At 57.4% G+C, this 27,995-nt stretch overlaps 1 protein-coding gene across 1 annotated transcript; it reads left to right on the plus strand.

Moving 5' to 3' along the window:
* The first annotated feature begins 2 nt into the window (after positions 1–2).
* CLPTM1 (CLPTM1 regulator of GABA type A receptor forward trafficking) lies at positions 3–27,995 on the plus strand. The gene is made up of 14 exons (XM_069551058.1): positions 3–184; positions 6,450–6,562; positions 12,592–12,715; positions 13,698–13,856; positions 16,209–16,326; positions 20,607–20,692; positions 21,435–21,555; positions 22,149–22,393; positions 23,130–23,223; positions 25,205–25,395; positions 25,670–25,765; positions 26,087–26,222; positions 26,874–27,041; positions 27,262–27,995. Exons 1-14 carry the CDS (start codon positions 113–115, stop codon positions 27,549–27,551), a joined length of 2,013 nt encoding a protein of 670 aa, XP_069407159.1. The 5' UTR covers positions 3–112; the 3' UTR covers positions 27,552–27,995.

Below are 27,995 nucleotides of genomic sequence, written 5' to 3' on the forward strand. Positions count from 1 at the left end.
GATGGATACGGTGGCCGGCGGGTCGGGCAAACGTGAAATCTCGCGCGATCGCGCTGGAGCCGTCCGGGACGGGGCGGTCCTGGCGGCGGGGGCGGGGACCCGGAGCGGGAAGATGGCGGCGGCGCAGGAGGCGGACGGGGCTGGCAGCGCCGTAGTGGCGGCCGGGGGAGGCAGCTCCGGTCAGGTACGGAGGCCGAGAGGGGCCTGAGGGGTTCTTCCCCACCCGGGGGGCCTCCCACGGGGCGTGTCCTGCCTCTTCTCACATAATCCTGTGCTCTGAGGGGTCCTTGCCCAGAGGGACCTTGAATAGCCGGCCCAGGCGGGGCCGGGCAGCCTGGGAGGCCGGACAGCGCGGGGAGCGGGGCCCTGTTGCGCGCCGGGTCCCCTGCATACTCGCGCCGGGCGGCCACCAGGCTCGCTGCTCGAGCCGACGAGACAGGGGCGCGGAGGGGCGCAGACTTGTACCCGGGCTCCCTGGGTTCTCGACTCCGCGGTTGCAGGCTTCCGGACCGTTCCTAGAGTGGGCTGGGGTTCACGGCGTGCTCCAGGGATGGGCAGTGATTGATTATTTTGGAGTTTTCTAACTCTGGGGAAGTCCGGTGATCATCGTGGTGAAAGGCACGCGCTGTGGAGACTGACAGACCCATTTTACAGACGGGAATCCAAGGAACAGACTAAGGCGCTTAGAGAAGGTCACCTAGGTTAGATTTGGGATCTCTTCCTGTAGAAGTTACCCGCCGTTGCTGAAGCAGGGTGGTGGAGACTGAGATGGGTGTACTTTCAGCGTACAGGAGTCCTGTCGGGAAATTAATCCTGGCACTGACTTTTGACCCATTGCCACTTCAGCTGAACAAGCCGTAGAACATACTAGTTCAGGCAGCCACCCTTGAGATGTTTAGGGAGTCGATGGAGTGACAGCAGAGGTTCTGTCGACCCACCCACTGGGGATGTCACTGACATGTGGGAGGCAGTACAGGTTGTGAGAAGAGAACAGATCTGAAGCTGACTCTGGGTGGGACCTTGGGCAAGTTCCTTTCCCCCCTTCATTTCTCCAGTGGTAAATGGAGGGATTGGGCAGGAGGGCCAATACTGCTCTCTCTTCTCCTAGCCAGGAGAGTGGCTCTAACCATGTCTGTTCATCAGGGGAGTGAGAGAGAAGACAGGAGTATAAAGAAGTATAATCCTGGAGTGACAAGGGTGGAGACAGAAAAATCCATGTCAGGGACTGAGCGAGCCCAGTTCAGTTCAGTTCAGTTGCTCAGTCGTGTCCGACTCTTTGCGACCCCATGAATCGCAGCACGCCAGGTCTCCCTGTCCATCACCATCTCCCGGAGTTCACTCAGACTCACATCCATCGAGTCCGTGATGCCATCCAGCCATCTCATCCTCGGTCGTCCCCTTCTCCTCCTGCCCCCAATCCCTCCCAGCGTCAGAGTCTTTTCCAATGAGTCAACTCTTCGCATGAGGTGTCCAAAGGACTGGAGTTTCAGCTTTAGCATCATTCCTTCCAAAGAACACCCAGGGCTGATCTTTAGGATGGAGGAGGGGCAAATAATACCACCTGGGGAGGAAGCTAGGGTGAGGTTTGTATGACAGAGCCAGCCTTCCTGGTCTGGATCTTTTCAGCATCTTCAACCAGGGCCTGGCCCCAAGGGTAGTCCTAGGAAGTGTTTGTCCCTGTCTTCAGGAGCCTTCCAGTCTCACTGAAAGAAGGCCTTTCTTTCTCTTGAGGTTCTGTTGATTGTTGCCTGGGGCAGTGTTCTGAGAGACCAGGGCTCAGTGTGCCCTGATTGCCCTGAGCTTACAGAAACCCACCCCCACTCCACCCCCGCAAGATCTCTTGTCCGACTTCTATCCAGAATCTTTCAAGATTTATCCCTCTGCTTTCAGGATTAAGTTCAAATTCTTTGGCAGACCGAGGCGTTGCGTGATTTGCCTTTTTCCCCCTCAGACTCAACTGGGATTTCTCAGCTTACTGACATTTGGGGCTGGACAGTTCTTCTTGGTAGGCGCTGTCCTGTATTTCGTATGATGTTTAGCAGCATCACTGGCCTCTACACGTTGGATGTCAGTAACACACAACGTCTCTCCCCCATTGTGGCAACCAAAATCATCTCCATATGTTGCTAAATGTCCCCTGGAGGGAGTGGCAGCGAGGAGGAGGCAAAATTGTCCCTGCCTGAGTCCCTGGACAAGAGGAGCATCAGCCACTGTGAAGCTCTTACTGTGAAACGAGGCACATGCCTTGCTGTCTCTTCTCCTAGCCTTTGCACGTGTTTCTCTCGTCTTTACCTGACTGATCCTTATCAGTCCTGGATATCGCAGGCATTCTCTCCCCGAGGAGCCTCTCTGACCCTCTCAGACTGGGTCAGGACTCCCACTGTCCCTGGGCTGCCCCGTGCCAGCCCTGTCCACTCTGGGTTGTCACTCTGTCTCCTCCGATGGACTGGGAGCCCCTGGAGGACAGAACGGGAACTGCCTTGGTCAGTGCTGTGTCCCCAGCACCGCCCAGCTCAGGAGTAAGCACGGAGCAGCCGCTCTGCACCTGTGGGATGAATGGATCTTGAGGCAGAGGCCGGGCTGAGGTGGAATTCCCAGTGTGGATCCAGGCAGTCAAAGAGGATGGCCCGAGTTCCTCCCAGCCCCAGCCTGGTCTCAGGGCTTCCACTGCTTCCTGGGGCCCCTTCTCGGTGTTCAGGGGATGGTGTGAGACTGGGCACACGGGTCTCAGAGCAGGAACTATGTCTTAGTCACTGCTGTGCCCTCGGCCTCCGCTGCCGTCTTCGCCTGGCTCCTGGGCGGACCCTCAGCGATCTGCCCCAGCCAGCCTGCCCCTCCTTCAGCCAGGGCCTCAGACACCAGCTCACAGCTCTAATAATCATCCCTTCAGCTGATGCGAGTTGAGTCCCCGCTGCTTGTTAGTCCCCATGCTGATACTGGGGGTCGGCTGGGAACAGGGGCCCTGCGCTCTTGGAGCCCATGTATTGTTGAGGACTGCGGGGTGGGGTGGAGTTAGGGACAGGGACAGTGAATAAGAGAAATAAGAGAGTATATACAAATAAGAACACATATAAGAAAAACATACAGCAGCTCAGGTGGTGATAAGTGCCGTGGCCAGAACTAAAGCTGGGGAGGAACATGGGAAGTGAGGGTTGGGTAAGGGGATTGTAACTTATATACAGTGGTCTGGCAAGGGCTTTCTGAGGAGGCGACATGTAAACAAAGACCTACTGGAGATGAGGGAGGGAGTCACACAGACCATGGGGGAAAGCCCTTCAGGTGGAGAGAACAGCCAGTGCAAAGGCCCTGAGGCAGAAGAGGCCTGGGGTGACGAGGGAACAGTGGGGAGGCTGGCCTGTCTGGAAGTGGTGACTGAGGGGAGGCGGGTGAGAGCAGACGGGCATGGAGGGTCGTGCCAGGCCTCAGAGGGCCACGGTGAGAGCTGTGCCTTTACTGTGAGAGGAGGGGGAGCCGCGAGAGGGCTGCCTTTCTACTAGGGTGTAACTTGGCGCCTGTGGTCAGTGTGGCGTTCAGAAGCTGTCTGCCTTTGTGCAGTGCAGACCCCAGTGTGGTCTGAGGATGTTCCCGGCCTCTCAGAACGCTCCCTGGTTCCCTTCTGCATGTTCTCTGCCCCAGCAGTGGTCCTTTTTGTGGCTCAGTAGTATTCCATTGTGCCCATCCAGCACAGGTCACTCATCAAAAGACTCGTTTGTGGGTTGCTTCTGGCTTTATGTATAACACTGCTGTGAACATTTGTATATAAACTGTTGTATGGATGCATGTTGTGAATTTCTCGGGCAGAGAGCTCAGAGTGGGATTGCTGGCTTGGTTGGGAGCATGCTTAGCTTTTAAGCATCTGCCGGATTTTTCAAAGCAGCAGCTCTGTGTCTCCCACCAGCAGCGTACGGCTCTTCCAGTTTCTCCACATCCTCACCAGTGCTTGTGCTTGTCCCTCTGTTTGATTACAGCCATCCTGGTGATTTGGTTCCCTTTGCATTGCCCTGGGAGGGTTTCCAGGCCAGCTTGTCCACCACCATGGGTAGGATAACAGACCTGGGAGGCAGCCGGGTGCTGAGGTGCTCAGTGTGTGACTCTTTGCAGCCTGTGGCTCCTCTGTCCATGGGATTTTCCGGGAAAGAATACTAGAATGGGTTGCCATTTGCTGCTCCAGGGGATCGTCCCAGCCCAGGGATTGAACCCACATCTCTTGTGTCTCCTGTGCTGGCAAGTGGGCTCTTTACCACTGGCATCACCTGGGAAGCCAGCCAGATGTGGGTTCAAATCCTGGCCTGACTTCAAGCTTCCTTTTCTTGGCCTGGAATCAGCTCAGACCTGCTGGAAACCCTTGCCCCCTTTCCCCAACCCCTGCCCTGTGTCGCCAGGAGCAAGGCTAGCCCTGAACTCTGCATGAAGGTTCCTGTGCCTGTTTGACCTCTCCTGCCCCTTGGCCAAGCCTTTGCCCACACCTTTTCTCTCCCTCAGATGCCCTTCACCCAAACAGCAAAGACAGCTCCTCGGGAGGCCTCCTCGACTACCCGGCCACCCCTTTGTCATCACCCCTCTGCTTGTTTCCTCCGGAACACATCCCCGTTTACCATTGTTAATTATCCTGTTTACTTTTCTGCCTGCGTGCTTCCGTATAGACCCCGAGCTCCAGGAGGGCAGGGCCCAGAGCTGTGTGGCCAGCACAGACCCCACCACCCAGCACTGGGCCTGGTGTTTGGGAGGTAACTTGTTTTGACACGCAAAAGAAATCTTTTCTGCCCTAAATGTATGGTATTATCACAGCCTGGCCCCTGGGTCAGAGAGGTGAAGTGTCAGTGAGGGGAAACGACACGCCCAAGATCTCACAGCCAGGAACTGTGGGACCAGACTGCAGCCTGGGTCTCCTGGACTCCAGAGCCTCCACCTTTGACCCCAGTGCTGGGTGCCGCCCCCACTTCAGGAGGTGAAAGGAGAGCACTGTCGCTGGTGAAGGGGACCGGGAATGACAAGTGATGCATTTAACAAACACTGGCCTTGGCTCGTGGCAGCCTCATCCGGCTGGCGGGGCCTCTGTCTTCCGCTCTTGGCATTTGCAGCTGACGGAAGGCAGAGGAGCAGCTTTGGGGCAGGAGGGAGAGAACTAGGGGGGCCCAGGAACAGGCAGACGTGAGTGGCTTGGGTGTTCAGGGCGGGCCCTTGAGGCAGCATTTGTTGATTTTCCAGGTGTTTATCGAGCTCCTGCTCACTGCCAACGCTGGGCGGGGCAGTGCTCCCACCTAAAAGCGATCATGAGAGTCCTGGTCGTTTTCTTAAAAGCCGGGGGGTGAGGGGACAGCCGTCGGGAGGGAATAGGGCAGGACAGGGGAGCTAGCAGGTGCAAAGACAGGGGTGGGAAGAATTTCCCTATCTCAGGCCCTTCCACTCTGATATCATGACACTCTCTGCATCTGAGTTTCCCTGTCTGTCTTTATTTCTTTCTTAAAGAATTTAGTTTTGGCGGGGCCGGGTCTTGGCTGCTGCGCGCGGGCTTTCTCCGGCCGTGATGAGCAGGGGCTTCTCTTCGGTTGCGGTGTGAGGGCATCTCACTGTAGTGGCTTTTTTTGTTGCAGAGCTCGGGCTCTAGGGCACTCAGGCTTTAGTTGCTCCTGGGCATATGGCATCTTCCAGGATCAGGGATCGAACCGGTGCCCCTTGCATTACAAGGCAGATTCTTAACCACTGGACCACCAGGGAAGCCCCTGAGCTGCTGTTTCTAAGTGAAGACTCTGTTTTTGGGCAGCCCTGCCTGGCCTGCCCACCCCTCTGTCATCCTGCCGTCATCCTTCCTGAGTGACCCAGACACGTGGTGGCTTAGGCTCCCCGAGCCTCGTTTGCCCGCCTGCCAGGTGGAGATGTTCCTGGTTCTGGCCTCACAGGCGGTCTGAGCCATGTACAGGTCACGCACGTCTGCCTGCCTCACGCTCCGGCTCTGGTTGCGTTTCTCTGTGTCTGTTTCACTTGCTGGATCTGGAGCCCTTGGAGGGAGGGGTCCCCCACAGGGCTGGCCACAGAGGAGGCATCGTGACTTGTTTGCATAGGGAAGGACCTTTCCAATCAACCCCAGCCTCGCACAACCTGACGCCTCCTACATGACCCCTTTTGCACTGTCCCCGGTGGGCACCTCAAATCCTGGGAGCATCGTGGCCCCCGGAGCACTGGCCTGTCCTCCGAGTCAGACTCTCTCTCTCACCTTCACGTGTGCACCTGCGGTTCCCTCATTGCCTCCCCTGCGCCGGCCAGCTGGTTATAACTTAGGGCTCAGCTCTGGCGTCTACTCCTCCAGGACTGCTCCCTGACTCTCAGGCTGGGCCAGGGGCCCCCTCTGTGCTCCGCCCTTGCTGGGCCTCAGCACGCGGTGGCATCTGTGACAGCCTCGGTACATCAGGATGCGTCCTCCGTCCTCACTCTGGCCTCTATCCCTGCAGGTGACCAGCAATGGCAGCGTCGGGAGGGACCCGCCAGCAGAGACCCAGCCCCAGAACCCACCGCCCCAGCCAGCACCCAACGCCTGGCAGGTCATCAAGGGTGTGCTGTTCAGGTGAGTGGATGCGGCTTTGGTGGTGTTCACCGACAAAAGCTCAAATAGGAAAGTGTAAAGAGGGCATCCTCTGGCAGTGCCGTGGTTAGGACTCTGCACTTCTGCTGCCGGGGGTGGGAGTTCAATCCCTGGTCAGGGAACTAAGCGCCCGCAAGCCTCATGGTACGACCAAACAAAAGTTAAAGAAAAAAGAGAGAGGAAAGAATCACTGAGAATGGCCATCATCACTGTATTGTGGAGACCCTTTCTATTTTTGCATAATTCTGGAGGCTGGAAGTCTTGAGATTGAGGTGTCAGGCTGTGTTGTCCCCTCTGAGGCCTCTCTCCTCGGCGCCTGGCTGGCCGTCTTCCTGTGCCTTCACCAGGCCTTTCCTCTGCCTGCGAGTCTGTGTCCTAATCTGCTGTTCGTATGTGGGCAGCAGTCTTGTGGGATTGGGGCCCACCCTGAGTAATGACCTCACTCAGCCTTAATCACCTCTTCAAAGGCCCCATCTGCCCTAATAGCACTGAGATACTGAGGGTTAGGACTGCCAACACGTGAACGTGGGGTGGGGTGGGGAGGGGACGCAGTTCAGCCACAACATTTGCATTACATAAAATCTAGCATTTTAGCTTTTTATATTTTGGCCGCACTGCAAGGCACGTGGGATTTTAGTGCCCCGACCAGGGATGGAACCTGTGCCCCCCTGCACTGGAAACCTAGAGTGGTAACCTCTGGACCACCAGGGAGGTCCCATTTAATTATCCTTAAGTGTGCCATTCAGTGGCATTTGGCATATTGATACTGTCATGCAACCATCAGACCATCTATCTGCAGAACTTTGTCATCTTCCCCAAACTGAAACTCTGTGGGTTTCCCAGGTGGCTCAGTGGTAAAGAATCCGCCTGCCAGTGCCAGAGACGCAAGAGACATGGGTTTGTGGCTCAGACAGTAAAAGCATCTAGTTGCAATGCAGGACACCCAGATTTGATCCCTGGGTTGGGAAGATCCCCGGGAGAAGGAAATGGCAACCTACTGCAGTAGTACTCTTGCCTGGAAAATTCCATGGATGGAGGAACCTCGTAGGCTACAGTCCACGGGATCGCAAAGAGTCGGACAGGACAGCGATTTCACTTTCACTTTCTTTTCTAGTATTCTTGCCTGGAAAATTTCTTCCCATGGGGGAGCCTAGCGGGCTATAGTCCATGGGGTCACAAAGAGTCGGACAGGACTGGGCACACACAGAGTCCGCAGCTCTGTACCCATGAAACACTGACTCCTGTCTCTCCCACACCCCCTTCAGCCCTGGCCACCACCATTCTACAGCACCTTCTGTCTCTCTGAAGCTGACTGCTCTGGGTGCCTCCTGTAAGTGGGGCCATACGGGCTGTCCTTTCGAACCTTTTGCCTGTGGATTCGTATGATCATCCCAGGTGCCAGGAGGACAGGACCTACCTTCTGGAAGCCCAGCCTCTGACCAAACCCTGGGGAGCCTCCGGGAGGGTGTGGGAGGTGGGGGGAGGAATCTCCCGGGTGGGTTTCTTCTTCCGTGGAGCCCCTCCCTTCTCTTCCCTGTTCACTCCCTCCCGTCCCCTTGCCCCCATGTCCAATAGCAACTCTATGGACCATAGCCCGCCAGGCTCCTCTGTCCATGGGGTTCTCCAGGCAGGAATACTGGAGTGTGTTGCCATTCCTTTCTCCAGGGGATCTTCCCAACCCAGGGATCGAACCCACGTCTCTTACATCTCTTGCATTGGCAGGCGGGTTCTTTACCGCTGGTGCCAACTGGGAAGCCCAGTAAGGAGTTAGGATCTTCTTATCTTATATATCAGTTTCTTCTTTTCATGCTTCAGGCTCCTAGGAATACAGATTATTTTTATCTTTCCCTTCATTTTTACATAAGAGGTAGCCTATTTTACACAGTTCTGCACCTTGATTTTTCTCATTAACAATGTATCTCCGAAACCTCTCCACATCAGTACATAAGAGAGCTTCCTTCAGATAGGCGTTCTTCATACAACACAGTGTTGGGTCATTTCCTTCCCTAGAACCAGGCAGCACCAAGAAGCGGTCCCCATGGCTGCCCGGGGACCTTCTCCATCCAGAGTTCTTAGATGGGCTTCAGGCTTTGTGCTCAGGGGCCTGTGAACTCTCAGAAGCATGGAGCAGGCTGTGAGAGTGGCTTTTTGGGGGAGTAGAGGGTAGACCATGGATTTCACTGCCTCCTGCAACGATACCAGTGGTTACCTGGAGTAGGGGTGGGATGGGAGGGCGGTTTCATATGCTTTTTTATATACTTACCATATGCTTTTTTATATACTTAATATTTTCTGTGAATGTATTGATAGACTGCCTGCTTGAGGTGGGTGGGAAGTCTCTTTTATTTGCTCACTCCAGTCAGTTGAAAAGCAGTAGGTGAGGCCAGCCCTGGTATCTTCGGGCTGGGCCTCCTCGTCTGGGAGGTGGGGATGGTGGGCTGCATCCATGGGCTGCATCCGAGAGGGCCCGCAATGAGCAGATGGTGCACACTGGAGGGAACTGGGGATCTGGAATCCTGCAGAAAGTTTGGTCTGGCCTGCCACGTCTTAGACACGGGTCCCCTGCAGGCCACGCGCCAAGTCAGGGCAGAGCTGCCTGTGGATGTCCTTGCTCCCACACTCTTTCTTGGCATGTTTACTAAAATCAGAGCTTCTCTTGGAAGTGTAGGGGGCCCCTGGAGATCACCAATGTCAGACCTTCCCCAGCCCTGTGCATCGGGGACCTCCTGGGGTGGCAGCAGATGGATCAGCTGAGCGTGGCCCCCGAGACCCCAGGGCTGTGTGCCTTGTACAGGCAGAGGCAAGTCCCTGCGCCTGATCCTGCCCTTCAGTGTGGTTTGGGGCTCAGCAGGGAGGTACACACGCACACTAGAATTCCCTTGTAGCGTTTTTCCAGTTCAGAGTTTGTTGTATGCCTTTTTTCCTATGATGAAAGTAGCGGTGATAGCTGACACGTCTAAAGCATTTACTGTAGGTACCAGGCTACATTCTAGATGTGTATATATCATGTGTGTGCACGTACGTATCATGCATCTAATGCTTATAAACAACCCTATGTGGTAGGTAGTATTGTTCTCATTTTAACTGTTGAGGAAATGGAGGCCTGGAGAGGTTGAGTCCTGCCTGAGGTCTCACAGTCAGGAAGTAGCAGAGCTGGACTTTGGATGCAGATATTGCAGCTTAGAGGCTGAGCACTTAACCTTTCCGCCACACAGCTGAACACAGCCTCTTGCACGGTTGAACCACGTGGGGATTGGGTGCCTGTGCTGTGTATCCACGTGTAGCGTATAGTTGGCCTTCTGTGTGGCGACTCCTCCGTATTTGCGGTCCCACATCTACAGGCTCAACCATCCGTGGATTGGGTAGTACTGTAGTATTTACTACTGAAAAGGATTTGTGTGTTCAAACCTTGGTTGTTCAAGAGGCAACTGTCTGGCTTTTCACACCTGTGATCAATAAGTCCTTGTCTCATTTAGTAATTACAGAGCTGCATGTATATGAGAGACCTGAATTAACACAATAGAACTTTCCCTCTGTCTCACGTACTATTCTGGACTTAGGCAGACCAGGGTTATGCAGTGTTCTGCATCCCAGATTCCTTCCTGCTCTTTGTTCATTCCTGGATTTTGCCGTTTATCCTCATGGCCTAAAACCGCTGCTGAGGATGTGGCCAAGATGTCCACGTTCCGGGAGGGAAGAAGAAGTCAAGGAGGGACGCTCTGTCTCTTGAAGATACTTGTATAACATACTGTTCTTACATTTTACTGGCCAGGACTTCACCGTGTGTCTACACCTAGCTGAAATGCTAGACTTGTAGTCTTCATTCCAAGTAGCCAAGAGGTCCAGTTAAAATTTAGGTGTTTTCTTTCTGATGGAGAAGGGGAAGATGAATATTGGGAGAAAACTAGCAGTTTGCTATAGTCTTATTGTGGGGCTTTTATTTTGTTCATTAAAAAATATTCAGAAAGCAAAGCATAAAGAAGAAAATACAAATCACCCACTGGTAGCCAGCATCCATCACTGCTGTGTTGGTGGCGATCCTTGCGCTGCGTGGGCTTTCGTCTTGTTGCAGCGAGCCGGGGCTGCTCTTCATTGCAGTGCGCAGGCTTTTCCTGCGGCGGCGTCTCTTGCTGCAGAGCGTGGGCCTGGGGGCTTGCTGGCTCCAGTAGTTGCGGCTCCCAGGCTTTAGAGCGCAGGTTCAGTAGTTGTGGCGTACGGAGTTAGTTGTTCCTTGGCATGTGGGGATCTTCCCAGAGCAGGGATGGAACTCATGCCTCCTGCATTGGCAGGCGGAGTCTTCACCACTGAGCCACCAGGGAAGCCTCTGCGTGAATGTTTTTAAAGACAGTATTGTGTTTTGAGGCATTTTGTCCTGTTTTTGCTTACCCCCAGATCTTTCCTGTTCCCTCAAAGCAAGGGGTCCATTTTAAAGTTGATTTGTACTTTATACCTGTCTTTGCTTTTCTGATGGCATAAAGGTGCATTACAGATTGTTGGGATTTTTCTTTTCTTTTTATTGCAGCAAAAAATGTATATAACACAAAATTTACCATTTTAACTGTTTTTAGGGGCACCGTCCTGTGGCGTTAAGTACATTCGCATTACTGTGCAGCCATTATTGCCAAACTTCTCCAAAACTCTTCATCTTCCCCATCTGAGACTGTCCCCGTTAGACACCAACTTGCATTTCTCTTTCCTCCAGTTCAGATTTTCTATGGGGTTTTTAAGTATATTACACAATATAGAAGGGTAACTGTATATTTTCCTTCCCCTTGCCTTTCTCCTTTAAAAGTGTATCCTGGAAATACCTCTGCTTCATTTTCAACTCAAAGGTTGTATATTATGTTTATTCAATTTTGTAAATTGAGAAACTAACTCTAATGTATTTGCTTTAACTGAGAAGAAAAGAAATATGTCTACACAACTATACTTTAATAAAAATGAATAAAGAGAATATATATTTACATGTATTATGTGTATAAATATATGTAAGAATATATGAAGAATATAAAGAATATATTGCTGTATTAAGACTTATAATTATATATATAAAACTGCTGCCACTGCTAAGTCGCTTCAGTCGTGGCCGACTCTGTGCGACCCCATAGATGGCAGCCCACCAGGCTCCCCCATCCCTGAGATTCTCCAGGCAAGAACACTGGAGTGGGTTGCCATTTCCTTCTCCAATGCATGAAAGTGAAAAGTGAAAGTGAAGTCGCTCAGTCATGTCCCACCCTCATTGACCCCATGGACTGCAGCCTACCAGGCTCCTCCGTCCATAGGATTTTCCAGGCAGGAGTACTGGAGTGGGGTGCCATTGCCTTCTCCGATAAATATATATATATATAAAACTAGTGTTGGTATTTTCTTACTATATATGTATATTTTTTTTGGCCATGCAACGAGGCTTGTAGGATCTTAGATCTGCAACCAGGAATTGAACCCACACCCTCAGCAGTGAAAGCGCAGAGTCCTAACCACTGGCCTGCCGGGGAATTTCCTACACAACTCCTCCAACTAGTTTCCAGCAGGAGAGTTGGTCTGCATAACCTAGCCCAACGTTACTAAAAGTAGGGACTCACGATTCCTTGCTATCTGCTCCTCCGGTTTTCAGCTGACTTGAAGTTCTGAGATGTTGCTCTCCCTAATGTCTGTGCCTCCAGAATGGTGGGATTCCAGATTCCAGGGTTCTCAGCTTTGGGATTCCAGGGGACTGGGACATGAGGTTTCCTAGTTCTGAGGTTTCGAGGTTTCTGAGCCCTTGTGGCCACCAGACTCCCGGTGGGAGTCAGCACCAGGACCCCGCCACTGGCGGACACAAGCATCTGGGGTCTGTCTCAAGGCATGGCCTTTGGGGGCATCTGGTCTTCTCAGCAGCCCTGCAACTGCCTTCTCAGGGACCCCCCCACCCCTGATCAGACCCAGTCAGGCCCCAGCAGGTGCTGAGTCAGGTCAGGGGTAGCCACACTGGGAAGAAAAGGACTCACCACCTGCCCTGCTTGCCTCCTCAGGATCTTCATCATCTGGGCCATCAGCAGCTGGTTCCGCAGAGGGCCGGCCCCTCAGGACCAGGCAGGCCCCGGAGGAGCCCCGCGCGTCGCCAGCCGCAACCTGTTCCCCAAAGACACTTTAATGGTAACCGCTGGCTGGGAAGCCAGACCCGGGAGGTGAGGGGGAGGGGAGTGACACGGGCAGTCAGCACCGACGCCATCCCTCGTCACAGGCAGGTCTGTGCACGGGTCTGGGGTCAAAAGACTCTAGGTTCATCTTCAGCCTATGAAACCTGAGTCACTCAAGTGACTTTACGAGGAACCAGGAAGCTCTTTCAGGTTTGGGCTGGTGTCCCCTCTGGGGAAGAGGGACATCATGCAGGAGCAGCCGGTGTTCTGACCTCAACAGTCTTGGCTTCTCCCACGTTTGTGGTTCTCCAGAGCTCTGGGATGCCAGATTTCTCGGAATTCTGGCCAGCAGGCTCACCACTGTCCAGCTGGTCCTTATCAGGAGACTTCCAGGTTCTGGAGAGAGAAGGCCACGGGGACATGAGAAGGGAGGGGGTTCCGATGCTGCGTCTGCAGCGTCCCTGGCTTCTCAGTAGCCAGCCGACACTGCTGCACACCGTGACTGGGCTTTATCCGTGGGAATTCTGATGAGGAAGCCCGTGAGAGGCTGAGAGGGAACATAATGCAGGGAGGTTCGGATCCTTTCTAACCCCAAGTTCTAATCGGCAGACTGGCCATTGTTAAGACTCAAGGTGGATCCCTTGGTTGGGAAGATTCCCCTGGAAAAGCAATGGCAACCCACTCCAGTATTCTTGCCTAGGAAATCCCATGGACAGAGGGGCCTGGCGGGCTACAGTCCATGGGGTCGCACAGAGTCGGACCTGACTTGAGCGTGCACACCTTCTTAGACGCCATAGGCTCAGACCAGGACAGACATGGTGGGGTATGAGGAAAGAGATTTATTCCATCAGTGGCCACGCTTTTCCCCACTACCCCTCCCCACCCCAGATTGTTCATATTACTGTGATGACAGCTCCTTATCTGCTCTTTAATCTGTCAACCTTCAGAGGCTCCTATGAGCAGCCCTGGCTCACTCCCCCCGCTTCCCCTCCTGACAGAACCTGCACGTGTACATCTCTGAGCACGAGCACTTTACAGACTTCAACGCCACGTCGGCGCTCTTCTGGGAGCAGCAAGACCTCGTGTACGGCGACTGGACTAGTGGCGAGAACTCAGATGGCTGCTACGAGCACTTTGCTGAGCTCGACATTCCACAGGTGGGCACAGCTTCTGGTTTCCGGCTCCACGGCTGCTGGACCAGCACTCAGGGCGCTTCCTGGAACCAGCTCCTAGGCCGGCAGTCAGGATTGAGGGTTCCAATCCTGGCTCTACCTTCAGTCCACATGCTGTTGAGCACAGGCAACTCCCCGAGGTCTCTGGGCCTCGTCCCCCTGACCTCTCCAGGCAGATGGAGTTGGAATTGGCCTCCCACCTGCTTTCAGGGTTGTGATCTGTGTTTTAAACCAGTGAAAGATCAGTAATCGCCCTGGAGGTGTCCAGTCAGGCAGCCTGGTTTGAAAAATACAGTTAGTATTGATTAAGTGCTCACTGCATACTGGGCACCAGGCTAGACTGACTGAGGGGAACCGCCCAGGGCAGTGGGAACTTTTCTTTCCATTTGACGAATGAGGAAGATTAGGTACAGAGAGGCCACACCCAGGGTCACACAACCAGTGAGTTTTGAACTCAGGCTGTCTGACTGTGAACTTTGACAGCCCCAGGTTCTGATCCCACCTCCTCCAGGAAGCTCTCCCTGACATCAGGCTCAGGCAGAGCCCTCTCTGGGCTCCCCCACCAAGCCTTGCCAACTCTGGAGGGGGGTGGTCGCTACCTGAATATGGATCTCTTTCCGTGTGGGACTGAGAACCCTGTGACGGTAAGGCCAGGGCCATCTTGGGCACCGCTGTGTCCCCTGCTCTGCCCAGCAGTGGGCTGGGTGCAGAGTCCGTGACTGTTGAAGCATCCGTGAACTTGATGGCTCTGAATGTTGCCGTCTCTCTGGGGCTGCCCTCACTCATGCCCTCACCATCAGGGCTTGTCTTCAGCCTCCTAGGGAGGAGGGGTGCCACGTCTGGCTCTGGCTTGGTCTGTCTGGCAGCTGGAGGTGGTGGGGCGGATGCAGGCCTTCTGAGGCAGGCCGGACAGCCCAGGCTGTGGGAGGGGTGACTCCTCCCGCGGAGACTTCACGTCCAGCCCCTAGACCTCTCCCCAAGATCCCAGGAGGGCTGCGGGGCAGGAAGCCAGGCAGTGAGGGCTGCTCCCAAGGACTTGGAGCTCACCTTCCTTCCCAGCTTTGTGACGGGAAGGTGTCCAAGTTGTCCCTGATGTTGATTTAGGGAGGTAACCGAGCAGCGATATGGAGAAGCCAGTGCCACTGGAAGAAGAATTTACTACTTACATTTCCTGGGAGGAGGGGGCCCACCACACCATGCAGGGCCACATGCGAAAGTGCCAGGTTTGGGCAGGAGCACCAAGGGGCGAGGGGAGGCCTCCGCCGAAACCTCCCTCCATTGAGGTTTCCTGGGGAAAGGCAGGCCAGGAGGGGAAACAGCTTAGGACTGGCCAGCTTGGTCAGTGTGTAGGCTCCAGGCTGGAGGGGTGGTCTCTAGTTGTCTGGTGCCTGCCCTGGGTGCTTCAGTGCAGCCTGGGGTATGAGAGTCAAATAAAGGGCTTGTTGTGGGTGTGGACTTGGGCGTCTTGGTTTGCGTTTTAAAGGTGTCTTTGAAAGCAGGTGAGTTGCTTATTATTTCTAGGAATCAGCTAGCCCTGGGAGGAGCAGTCTCTCCTCCGCCAGATGTGAAAACAGCATAAAATATAAAACATAAAAATAAAAAGAAATAAAAAACATGGTTAGCACAGAGGTGGACTTAAAAGACGGAAGTTGAGGACACAGTGCGGCCAAGTGACTCCCGGCTCCCATGAAGGTCAGACAGAGAGGCTCCGGCCAGGCTTTGGCCTCCCTGCTTCGGTTTCTCATCTATGCTGGGGGAAGGGCAGGCAGGGAGGGGGCATGAGAAGAGCGGCGAAGGACCCAGGAGGACACAGACAGTGAGAGGCAGGGCCCTGGGGGAGCCCACAGACTGGGTTTGGACAGATCCACTTACTCACTGCCTGTAGCCTCTCCACGTGGGCCTCAGTCACCACATCTGGAAAATGGGATAATAACATGCCCCATTGCCTGAGGTTTACGTGCGTTGTGTGGATGTGAACTCACGGGATCGGGCAGTTGCCATTCAAAGTGTGCAGAGCAGGGTCTGACCTCCATTGTTGTACCGTTTAATGACTTCGGGCCTCTGGTGTTTATTGAGCTCGTCCTCTGGGCTCAGCGACCCCGGGTGCTCCTTACGGGCCTCCTGTGCCCTCCGTGCTGACCATCTGTGTCCTGCACATGGACCCTGAGGCTCAGCGAGCCACACAGCTATTGTGTGCTGGAGCCCGGTTTTGAATTGGAGTCTAACTCCAGTGTCCGGCCTCAACCCCTCAGCTACACTGCCCACCCCAAGCACTCAGGACATGGGGGTGGGGGTGGGGGCGTCACTGTCTCCTTGTCCCCATGCACCACCTTGCAGAGTGTCCAGCAGAACGGCTCCATCTACATCCACGTCTACTTCACCAAGAGTGGCTTCCACCCAGACCCTCGGCAGAAGGCGCTGTACCGCCGGCTCGCCACAGTCCACATGTCTCGGAGTAAGTTCCTCCCCGCCCTGAGGTCCGGCTGGTGTGGCCGGACTCGAACCCCACGTACCCTGCTTGTCTCTGGACACCCATGGACAGGCAGGAGAAGAATCTGCTTAGAGCAGGTGGAGTAAGGGCCTTTGGAGGGAGAGGAGTTGGTGTCACAGAAGGGGAGGGTGGGCCGGCCGTGCACGGTGCAGACCTCTGGGCCTGGCAGACCAGAGGGTCCAGAGTAGTCTGGGGGCAGATGCTAGCTGGACTGGGCGAGCAGAGGGAAAGCAGAAGGCCCTTGGCCGTCGGTTCTATCCAGCGTGATCTCCGGTCATCCATGTCAGCTGCTCCTGGAATGAGTGCTGCACAGTGGGCGTCTGGGGCCTCTCTTGGGGCCTGGTGAGGCTTCCGAGCTGCAGGTTTGGGTGCGTTCTGCGTGGCTGTATTCCAAGCCTCTGTCCCCCCACACCCCCCAACACACGCCTCTGCGCGGGGCCGCTCTTGATGAGGCAGGCTGGCAGGGCCACGTCAGCAGACTGGCTGCATTCTCAGCCTGCTGGTGCCGCCGAGCGCCAGGCGCACCCCTGAGAAGCTTGATCTGGTGAGCAAACCCCGGGACTGCCAGTGACCCCAAGAAGCCCCAGGTCAGAACTGTGGCCATTTACACAGCCTTGTACTGAAACTGAGCTTCTCTCTACCCTCGGCCTCTTCTTAAAATTTTTTTTTGTTTTAAATCTTGTTACAAGCACATGGTTTAAAACTCAAGTAAATTCAACCAGACAGCAGAACTCACCCGTCTCCTGCCCACCCCTCTCAGGCTCCCCCGGTTTCCACTCCCCACTGGCAGCTGCTCTAGCTGTGTCTGCTCCTTAATCTCCAAGGCTCCCAGTAACAAGGCGATGCTGCAATCTTTGGGTTTTTCTGTTCTAGACATTGTCTCTTGACTTCCTACTCTGGAAGAGGAAATCTCAGCTCAGGAACGAAATTTGATTAGATTCAAATTCAACATTCAAATGATCTTGAGTTTGTGGCTCTTCCTCCATCTAAGCCACACAGTGTGTGTGTTTATTTCTCCCTTCCTAGTCTAACTTCTTTTCCGTGAGGTTAATAATTGTCGGCATTTTTTCATCTGCTCTTTGTCTTTTGTCCTTGAGTCCACTGTCTCCTAATGGTCAGTCACGGGACTCTCTCGACACACTTGGGTTTCAGCAGATCTAGAGAACAAGACCCCCTGCCTCCCACCCACCAAAGCCCCATCCTCTTCGTGTAACTGCTGTGCGCCCCTCGTTGTGATTCTGTTGTGCCTGTGGACTTGGTTAAGATCCCTCCAGCTGTTTCGTGTGGGGCAGCGGCAGGTGCACGTTGATTTGCATGGTTAGGTCTTTCCCTGCTTCTTTGGGTATAAAAATAACCCAAAGGATGAGAGTACTTTTGTGGCCATCTACACTGGATGAAACAAAAGACTGACTCTGTCAGTTCTCAGCGCTGAGTCAGGAAGGCCCCGGGTGTGCCGAGCGCTGCTCTGAGCAAGCGTGGCTGTGGACCATGCTCTGCAGGGTGTTCCACCCGGCCGGCTGGCAGGCTTCAGTGGCGCGCATCCTCGAAGATGTGGGCTGAGGGGGTGTGGTCTGCAGCCCCCGCCCCCCCCCCCCCCACCAAAAATGTGTCCCTGCAAGTCTGGTCACACGTGCCTGATGCTGAGAGGCTCCCTCGAACGTGACCCAGGCGGGCAGCTGCTCGCCTGTCCAGTTACCCCCGTCAGCCCTGCTCAGTGCCAGCATCCTTTGTGGTTTCATCTTTAGTGAATGTGATCTATGTCACTGTGTGGCCAGGTCATGTTCACGGTCAGTGTGACAGATATTGGCGTGCTCTGCAAAATAGAGTCTGCAGCCTGTGAACCTGAGAAACTGCCGGGGTCACCCAGGCTTGCCTCACAGCTGGGCCCTCTTAGAACAGGGGCTCGGAGGGACGCCAGCCCACTCCAGGGCATAGAACGAGAGAGAGTGTGGGATCGGAAAAGCCCCCTCCCCCAAAGGACCAGCGATCAGGACTCTAGCAGAGTGCTGTCCCGTAGAGATACAGCGCCAGCCACAGAGATCATTTTAAGTTATCTAGAGCCCATGTTTAAAAAAAAAAAAAGATGAAAAAATGATTGTTAGTAATAATTTTACTGAGGTCAGTGTGTTGTCATTTCAGCATGCAATCAGTATAAGAAATTAACAGGATGTTTTCTTCTTTTCCGTGTGCTCCGTTTCAAAGTCCAGTGTGTGTTATGCACTCATAGCACATCTCCGTTTCAGCGAGCCACATGGTTGGTGCTTGGCATGTAGTTCTAGAAGCTTTAACTCCTAAAAACGGGAGCTCCTTTCACCCTTTGGAAGCCAGTTCCATCTCAAATCATAATCCCATCTAATGCCACCAAGTTGCAGAATGTTCACCACCCCGGTGGAGAAGCCTGTCTCCTCTGGGGCCGGCCCCTCCCTCCCCCGACAGCCTCCTTCCCCCAGGTGTGGAGCCTGTCCAGTGACGGTGACACGACCAGTGGAGCACGCCCCCAGATCCGTTCCCCAAGGTGTCCACCCTTGGGCGTTTCCTGCCTTCCCCCGACAAGTGGGGCCTAGGTCTCAAATGCCTTCCCCGTTAGTAAGAACAGAAGTGCTGGGATGATATTCATGGGGATGATAGGAGCAGCTGTTCCTGGGCTGAGACCCTCAGTCAATTGCCAGGAGAGTTCTTGAGCATGAGCTTGTCCATGGCTTCCAGAAGCCCCCATTGGGAGCGAGTGGGAGGGGCCTGGGCCCTGTGGCGTGTGTCAGTGTGACTGTGCCGGGATGTCTGCTTGGCTGCGCTCTGTAGAACAGAGAGCCGCCTCCCAGTGGTCCTGCCCAGGAAAGGCAAGGCTTTTATCCCCATTGTCAAGAGCGGGAACCGAGGCCCAAGGAGGTGACATAGCTTACCAATGGCCCCCAGCTCGTAGGAGACAGAGCCAGGGTGTGACCCCAGGGGCCCCCAGTCTTGGCTAGCTCCCTCTCCCAGTTCCTCATCTCTCCCTAGCCCCTGAGGGCAGGATGAAGTCTCAGATGGGCCGTATGAGGCCCCAACATACGGAGGAGCTGAACAGTTACCCAGCCGGGGAGGAGGCGGGGCGACAGAGTGTAAACAAGCACCAGCCCTGTCTGTCTGGCGTGTTTTGGCAGGGTTGGGGGCAGGGTGGCAGGGAGCCTGTGGCTGACCTGGCCTCCGCAGGAGGAAGTGAGGTCCATTCCTGCCCAGGGACTCAGCCCCACAGTACTTTCCACATTGGCGGCGCTCGGCCTTCTCCAGCACTGTCGCGGCCCACCTGTTTACATTTGTCAATCCCGCTGCTTGTCACTATGGGCCCAGCCTAGAGTGGAGAATACGCCAGAGTCCAGGATGGGCCTAACCCCACCTGCAGTTCGTAGACTGGTTGAGGGGACAGACAACAGACAAGTAAACCAGTGCACAGGTGACCAGTGGGTGGTGATGGGCTGTTGTGAAGGAAGCAGAAATGGCGAGGAGCAGGTCTGGGCAGTCTCCTTCAGTGGAGGGGGCAGAGGGCCATGTAACCAAGGGCTGGAAGGGGGAGAAGGAGCCAACAGGAAGATTCCCACCCTGATGGGTCCCTGCCAGGGAGACGCAGCAGGTCGTCCGAAGGCCCAGGGTCAGCGCATCTGAGGAGAAGGAAGTCGGGTGGGCGAGGGAGGGAGGTGGCATGGGCTGAGAGTCAAGGGGGCCGTGGTGAGCCTCTCAGGGGCCTTGCCCAGGGCAGTGGGAGCCCTCTAGGGTTCTGAGGCAGAAGGATGATGCGATTACAGGCTTGGTCTCAAAGAATCTGGCTTTCCTGGGCAGAGGGGATCTTAGGGGGCAAGAGTGGCCACCAGGAGGCCAGTACTGAGGTGCCTCTGGTCACCAAGGAGGGGGTGCTGTGGCTGGCCTGGAGGGGGACCCAGGAGGGGAGGCAGTAGTCTGGTGTTTGGCATGTGCTGGAGGGCACGTCCACCCAGGGTGGGCTGATGGAACGGATGCAGCAAGTTGTGGAGAGGGAAGACAGGACAATTTGATGGATGCTACTGTGGCCATAAAGATGGGGACCCCGAGGCTAGGTGAGATGTGGAAGGCAGTGCAGGCTCTCTGGTTGCTGCTGTTGTCGGTTGGTGGGTGGAAGAGTGGGAACCGGGAGCCAGGTGAGCAGCCGTCGGTGGGCGGAGGTCTGGGGCCTGGGTCCCCTGAGTGCCAGCCCATCTCAACGTCCACCCCTTTCCCGGCCTCCCTCCCTGCAGTGATCAACAAATACAAGCGCCGGCGGTTTCAGAAAACCAAGAACCTGTTGACGGGAGAGACAGAAGCTGACCCAGAAATGATCAAGGTAAACACGAGCAGAGCCATCAGGTCCTGGGGGCGCCGTCCGGACCCAGGTTTCCAGCTCAGCAGGCAGCCCAGGGGAGTCGTTTCCTGCACGGCCCCTGAGCCACTGGGGGAGCCTTCATGTCTGAGCCTCAGTTCCCCTCGCTGGAAGCAGAGTCAGGATGCAGTTAGCTCTCAGGGAGCAGGGCTCCAGGCGAGGTTCCAGCCGACCTCTGGCAGTGGCGGGGCTGGCCCTCTGCGCATTGTACACAGACCCACCCAGAAGCCTCTCGCCAGCCCGTTGGGTGGGTCCCGGCACAGGCAGACTTGCCTGAGGTGTCAGAGCCAGGAGATGGCAGGGCTGCGATTCACAACCAAGTTGCCGGGCCCAGAGCCCAGGGTCGGCCCGGCACAGAGGAGGCAGTGGCTGATACTGTGGCTCTGGAAAGAACACTCTCCATCAGCCCAGGATGTGAACCGGCCCCAAGAGTCTCCCTCTCCACAAGGTGGTTCCAGGCAGGAGGGTGGCCCCTGAGCACGGAGGCTGCACTCCACAGCCTGGCACGCCGTCCCATCCAGGTGGGCAGACCTGCGTGTTGTCCTCCAGTGGGTGGCTGGGGCCAGCCAGGGCAGCGGAGTCTAGAGGCCGGCCCTTGGCCAGCGGTCCCTGCGGTGGTTGCTCTTTTGCTGTCAGTGGTTGTGGGAGTCCTCTGGAGGAAGTGAGCAGCTGCCTCTGAGGCCCCCCACCCCCTGTCTCCCCTCAGAGGGCCGAGGACTACGGACCCGTGGAGGTGATCTCCCACTGGCACCCCAACATCACCATCAACATTGTGGACGATCACACGCCGTGGGTGAAGGGCAGTGTGCCGCCTCCCCTGGACCAGTGTGAGTCCCGCCCTGTTCAGGCTCCCGACGGGCCATTTCCTCATCTCCTGGCCCCACGCCCCGACCCCTGTACTCCCTGTCGTCTCCAAGTAGGTGTCTCCCCTCCCAAGCTTCCTGCCCCACCCTCTAGACACTCCCCTTTCTCTCCCTCCCGCAACCCTGATGACCCCAGCGCTGACCACCGTGTGCCCAAACCGGTCTCATCTGGCCCACGAGCTTTCTCCAGAAGGTGTACACTGCCGCCAACCTTGGAGATGGGGGCAGCATCACTCAGGAAGCCAGATTTCTGACTCTTTCACAAAATCCTGACACGCGGTGGCCCTTGGGGCAGCCGCAGTCTGGAGCTGAGCTGCACCTGTCCCTCCAGCCTGGGCCTGCCCAGCCTGCCCTTAGCCTGCCGCCCCCCCATCCCCCCGAGGTCATGCCGTCTTTCGACTCCTTGGCACAGCCCAGAAATGTCCCCTACGCGCCAGTCTCTGTCGGGCCCCACTGGGTCCCCGCAGACATCTGAATTTGACCCCTTGGTCCTCGGAGGCTGGAATCGGCCCACCTGCGTGGGTGCCGAGCGGCAGCACTGCCCCGTGTGTCTGCAGATGTGAAGTTCGACGCCGTGAGCGGGGACTACTACCCCATCGTCTACTTCAACGACTACTGGAACCTGCAGAAGGACTACTACCCCATCAACGAGAGCCTGGCCAGCCTGCCGCTTCGCGTCTCCTTTTGCCCGCTGTCGCTCTGGCGCTGGCAGCTCTACGCCGCCCAGAGCGCCAAGTCGCCGTGGAACTTCCTGGGTGACGAGCTGTATGAGCAGTCAGACGAGGAGCAGGACTCGGTGAAGGTGCGGCAGGGGTGGGGCCTTCCTGGGCTGCAGGAGGGGAAGGGGAAGTGGACTGCGCTGCTGGCCTGGGGGCCGCTGGCTGGTGCTCTCCTGCCCACAGTTTCACAACCTCTCAGGGCCCCTCCCCGTGGGGGGCAGGAAGCAGGCACTCGGCCTCCGGCCCTGGCTGGCGCTGGGGGTCCTGCCTCTGAGGCGCCCGTGGCCGTCTTTGCCGTGGCTTTTCTGTTGGCCGGGCCGGCCCTCTGGGTCTAGACCTGTCCCTTCTGCCCCACGGCCTGCCGCCTGGCCTCTGGGCTCCGACTCGAGGTCTCTGCTCGCTCGCCCTGTGTCCTTGAGCAGCATCCTTCTCTGCCCGCCTCTGGCATGTTGGGTCTTGGCCGCACTTGCCTGGGGCCGTCTCTGGTGTTGGGTTTCTGTCCCTCACTCCGACTCTCTTAGTTATACTCTGCCTGCCCCCGTCGCTGTCCCCCTGTCTCTCTTCTCTCCTCATTTTCCCCCCTCCCTCTCCATGCATCCCTCGCCCACCGCTCTGTGCCCATCTGCCCATTTCTGGCCTGCTGTCCTCCTGGCCACCACGCCCCCTCCCCGGAAGCCCCAGGGTCAGGTCTGTGGGATTATCATCAGGCTCTTCTGGAGCTGGAGGAAGGCGAGACGGGCCGGCTAATGGGGAGCCGCTGCGGTCAGCCCTGGCCGGGGCCCGGGGGTGCTCACGGCCATCTCCCCATCCCCGCCCCAGGTCGCCCTCCTGGAGACCAACCCCTACCTGCTGGCGCTCACCATCATCGTGTCCATCGTCCACAGTATCTTTGAGTTCCTGGCCTTCAAGAATGGTAGGGGTGGGCCGCAGGGCCTTGTGAGAGGCCATGGGGGACTGGGGGCACGGGGGTGCGTGTGGGAGGGTAGGGTGCACTCCCTCCCTCTTCCTCTTGGGCCCTCTCCCTGCATGTGGCCTGCCAGCCCCGCTCTCCAGAGGCCTAGGGAGCGGCCACCAACTCCCAGCCCAGAAACTCCCGGCCGCCGGGCGTGTCGCAGAGGGAGGGGCAGGCCCGCTGTTCTGGCAAAGGTCTGGTCGGCACCGCCAGGAAGCAAGGCCGGGGAACTCCAAGGCCGGGAGCAGGGAAGCCCCACAGCTGCTCTCACCGCCCTGCCCGGCAGGCTACCCGTTGGGGGAGACCCCTTGGGGGGAGCGGACAGGGCCTACCTGAGTGGGAAAGTGGCAGCCGTGTCCCCAGAGAACCCCAAGGTGCCAGAGGCCAACAGGGGCAATGGCCACCTGCCAGGCACTGTGGGGGCACCCTCACCAGTGAGCTCATGGAAGCCCCGCAACCAGGGCCCGGGAGGCAGCATCCCCTCCCACATTGACGGATCAGAGAGGTTGGTTCCTTGCCCACGGTCATATAGCTCCCAAGCAGCCCAGCCAGGACTTGGATACAGGAGCCCGCTCCAGCTCCCACTTCATACTCCTGGCCCTGCCAGCTACTTCTTCCTTCTCTGGAGAACCCTGGTCTGAAGGAGGCCTGGCCCTTTGCAGCTTCTGAAAGTGGTAGTAGTAATGAGTACTGTTAATATTATCATCCTTATTATTAAGAGGGTCTGGCCATGACTGAGTTACTTTCTGGAGAATTGTAACATCAAAACCCAACAGTAAATGGTGCTGACTCCAGTAGGGAGGAGTCTGTTAGCCCAGGTGGGTGCCGCTCCGGGCACCAATTTGCAGACGCTCCTGCTGGCTGCAAGCCGGTCCCTCAGGGTCCCTCTTTGCCTAAGCAGAAATGAAGGCACAGGGGAGGGGGTCACTTGCCCAAGGTCACAGAGAAAGGGTGTGGGCCCTGGGAAGGCTGGCTTTATACCCTGTGCTTGCTGCCCCTCTGGTCTAAAGTGGAACTCGGATCCACTCACCCCTGCCAGAACCCCTGTATGTCTTTGAACACATTCTTCCTAGTTAGGATTGGGTGGGGGAGGTCCTGTGAGAGTCTAATGGTCTGACAAGAGACGAGTGAGTCTGTTGGATGTGCTGGGGCTCGGGAGTCAGAATCAGAGCTGGCTGGGCAGCCAGCACCCAGGCCATGCCTCTGTGACCACAGGCCTGGCTTCGCCCTCAGAAGAGCTGCATCGTGCTGAGTCAGCCTCCTCTGGTGGCAGGGGCTAGGTGCACAGCCCAGCAGGGTCCCACAGTGCCATGATCCTCGGGTCCACGGGCAGACCAGGGCCAGCAGGGGGACTGAGCTGGGGCCCCTGGAGGGTGGCAGGGGTCTGGGGGGGACACAGGAAGGAGCTTCCGTTGGAGAGCAGAGCCCGTGGTCCTTGTGCGCGCCCCAAGCGTGGGTGCCGGCCGGTTCCTTCAAGGGTTTGGGGCCGTGGGCGGAAATAGTGCACGGGCTGGATTTTCCCACCCAGCGGAGGCGCCACAGCGCCAGGGTGGACAGCTCAGGTCTGGTGTCACACAGACCCGCCTTCCGTGTAGATTCTGCCAGGCCAGGCTGTGTGGCCTTGGGATGCTGCGGCCCTGAGCACTGAGCACGTGAGGAGCCCCGGAGCATGGCCGCTCTCACCATCATTGACCATCTAGGGACTGACCCTGGTTGGGGTTGGGGATGTCCAGCCTGAGGACTGCAGAGATCCTGCCTGTCTGGGGTTTCGGCAGCACCCACGGAGCTGACTCTCAGGGGAAACAGAAGTCGTGTGCTCCTTCCCCCTTGGCAGACCCAATGCCGTCCCGGGAGTCTGAGGAGGTCAAGGCTTGAGGGAGCTGCAGGAGGGCCCAGGCGGCTCCTCACCTCCCGGCTGCCCCCTGCCCCTTCCTGTGCACAGATATCCAGTTCTGGAACAGCCGGCAGTCCCTGGAGGGCCTGTCTGTGCGCTCCGTCTTCTTCGGTGTCTTCCAGTCCTTCGTTGTCCTGCTCTACATCCTGGACAACGAGACCAACTTCGTGGTCCAGGTCAGCGTCTTCATCGGGGTTCTCATTGACCTCTGGAAGATCACCAAGGTCATGGATGTCCGGGTAAGGCCGGGCTGCCACACCGCGGCGGGAGCCCCGGGAGGTTGGGAGTGGGGTCGCACGGCCCAGCCAGACCCTGGAGCTGGCCCCGGGGGATTCCCAGTGCCTGCCGCACTCCCAAGACCAAGGGGATTTTCACACCAGGGGATTTTTCGGGTCACACATGGGGCAGGGGAACTGGGAGCAGTGGGGAAGGTCAGGGGCTGGAGCTGGCTGGGGGTGGGGAAGGGCGGGAGCCGGTGCGGCAGCTGGCCGCAGCCTCCCTGCTTGTCTGCAGCTGGACCGGGAGCACAAGGTGGCAGGGCTCTTGCCCCGCCCGACCTTCAAGGACAAGTCCACATACGTCGAGTCCTCAACCAAAGTGTACGATGACGTGAGTGTCCCCCTTCCCAGTGGGCCCCAGGGGCCTCTCCAGGCACCCGCTCGCTCCTGGGGGCCCCGGCTCTGGGCGGTGGTTGGGGGCTGGGACGCCTGCCTGTCGGCTGACAGCCCCTTGCTTTAGGGCTCGTGTCGTTCCCTCCAGTGTCCTCTGTCTGCCACATCGACTTCCTGGCTGAGTCCAGAGTCCCCAGGGCCACCTGGAAATTCCCCCGGCCTGGCCTGCCAGACCAGGTGTGGGTGGGTGGGGGCGAGGAGCCAGGGTGCCAGGTGGGGCCCAAGGAGCCACATCCCAGCCCCGGCCTGTGCCCCGCAGATGGCGTTCCGGTACCTCTCCTGGATCCTCTTCCCGCTGCTGGGCTGCTACGCCGTCTACAGCCTCCTGTACCTGGAGCACAAGGGCTGGTACTCCTGGGTGCTCAGCATGCTCTACGGCTTCCTGCTGACCTTCGGTGAGCAGGCCCCGGGTGCCCAGCCCCCATGGTGCCCAGCCCCCATGGTGCCCAGCCCCCATGGTGCCCGGGCAGGTATCCAGGCATGGCTCTCAACCCCGTGCTGGGGCCTCGACAGTGAGCGAATCGGCCTGGCCCTGCCCTCTCCACACTTGAGGTCCAGTGTGGGGAGACTGACCCATCCCCAGACAGGGATACTTTGGGGTAGTCAGGGATGGCACATGGGCAGCCTCAAAGTGCTGCCCAGTCTGACTGGGGTCAGAGAGGGCTTCCAGGAAGCCCTGGACAGTGCATTTCAGTCCTCATCCCCAGGGGAACCGACAGAGTGAACAGGCAGACAGTGAGCAGGTGATGAGTGCTATGAAGGAGTGAGAAGGAGGGGGCATTGAAGCTGGTGGGGGGCCTCTCTGAGGAGGTAACATGTAAATTAAGGCCTGAAAGATGCCTAGGAGGGAACTGTGCAAAGATCTGGTGATGCAGGCGGAGCGAGTGCAAAGGCCCTGAGGAGGATGTGCCGGGCTGTTGGAAGTAGCAAGGAGGCCGGGGGTAGCTGGAGCAGAGTGAGGAAGGGGCAGAGGCCAGGAATGCAGTCGGGGTGGAGGGTCATGACCCCTTTCCTCTGCTCACCGGTGTCCCTTCCTCACCCCACAGGCTTCATCACCATGACACCCCAGCTCTTCATCAACTACAAGCTCAAGTCTGTGGCCCACCTGCCCTGGCGCATGCTCACCTACAAGGCCCTCAACACCTTCATCGACGACCTGTTTGCCTTTGTCATCAAGATGCCTGTTATGTACCGGATCGGCTGCCTGCGGGACGGTGAGGCCCAGTGGGTGGGTGGGTGTGTGGGTTGGTCGGCAGTCCCCCGGCAGGCTCTCAGCAGAGCTGGGCATGGGCGGGGCCCAGCCTGAGGGAGGGTCCCCGGCCTGGGGGCTCAGCCCACTCTGGGCAGGACCACTCCTCCACCCCGCCGCAAGCTGGGGGCCGAGTGGGCCCTGCCTGCGTCCCTCACGCCACCTCCTCCCTGCCCCTCCCTCAGATGTGGTCTTCTTCATCTACCTCTACCAACGGTGGATCTACCGCGTCGACCCCACGCGGGTGAACGAGTTTGGCATGAGCGGCGAGGCCCCAACTGCAGCTGCCCCCGTGGCTGAGGCCCCGCCAGCAGCAGGGGCCCTCTCACCTGCCCCCAGCCCTGCCACGACCACCGAGGCCACCGGGGAGGAGGCCTCTACATCCCTGCCCTCCCAGGCCCCCCAGGGGCCCAGCTCTGCCAGCGAGCCCCAGGAAGCCCCTCCAAAGCCAGCAGAGGACAAAAAAAGGGATTAGTCACTCCTGGTCCTCCTCCGCCCAGGCTCCTGGTGACCACCACCCTGCCGCCCTGGCCCCTCGCCACCCCATCCCCATTGCCCTTTCCCTGGACAGATCGGGCCGGGGCGGCGGGAGGCCCCCTACGGCTGGGGCCCAGCGTGAGGCATGGGGGCCGGGGCAGGCCAGGGCCCGTCATTTGTGGAGGCGCCGTCCGTCTGTCTGTTCCTCTGTGTTTCTAGCCATCGCGCCCCGCCAGCCCAGCACCATTGGGAATCATGGTGAAGCTGATGTGGCACTGCCGAGGGGGTGGGCCAGGCGGGGGAGGGGCCGGGGCCCCACAGAGGGATGCCCACGGCTGTCCGTCATCTTGTCCCTCGATCCCCCACCAACCCCCCTCCTCCCAGACCACCGCCCTTTAACACAGTCTGGATTTAATAAATTCATATGGGTGTTTAACTTAAA

The sequence above is a fragment of the Ovis canadensis genome, chromosome 14 (genome assembly GCF_042477335.2).
Source record: "Ovis canadensis isolate MfBH-ARS-UI-01 breed Bighorn chromosome 14, ARS-UI_OviCan_v2, whole genome shotgun sequence".
Taxonomy (NCBI): domain Eukaryota; kingdom Metazoa; phylum Chordata; class Mammalia; order Artiodactyla; family Bovidae; genus Ovis; species Ovis canadensis.

What these genes read in the sequence shown, in the direction of transcription:
- CLPTM1 (XM_069551058.1), top strand. Translation starts at nt 113, where the DNA reads ATGGCGGCGGCGCAGGAGGCGGACGGGGCTGGCAGCGCCGTAGTGGCG. An exon ending in GCCGCCTCCCCTGGACCAGT is followed by an intron (nt 21,556 to 22,148) that starts GTGAGTCCCGCC and finishes GTGTGTCTGCAG; the next exon opens with ATGTGAAGTTCGACGCCGTG. An exon ending in GATCGGCTGCCTGCGGGACG is followed by an intron (nt 27,042 to 27,261) that starts GTGAGGCCCAGT and finishes CCCCTCCCTCAG; the next exon opens with ATGTGGTCTTCTTCATCTAC.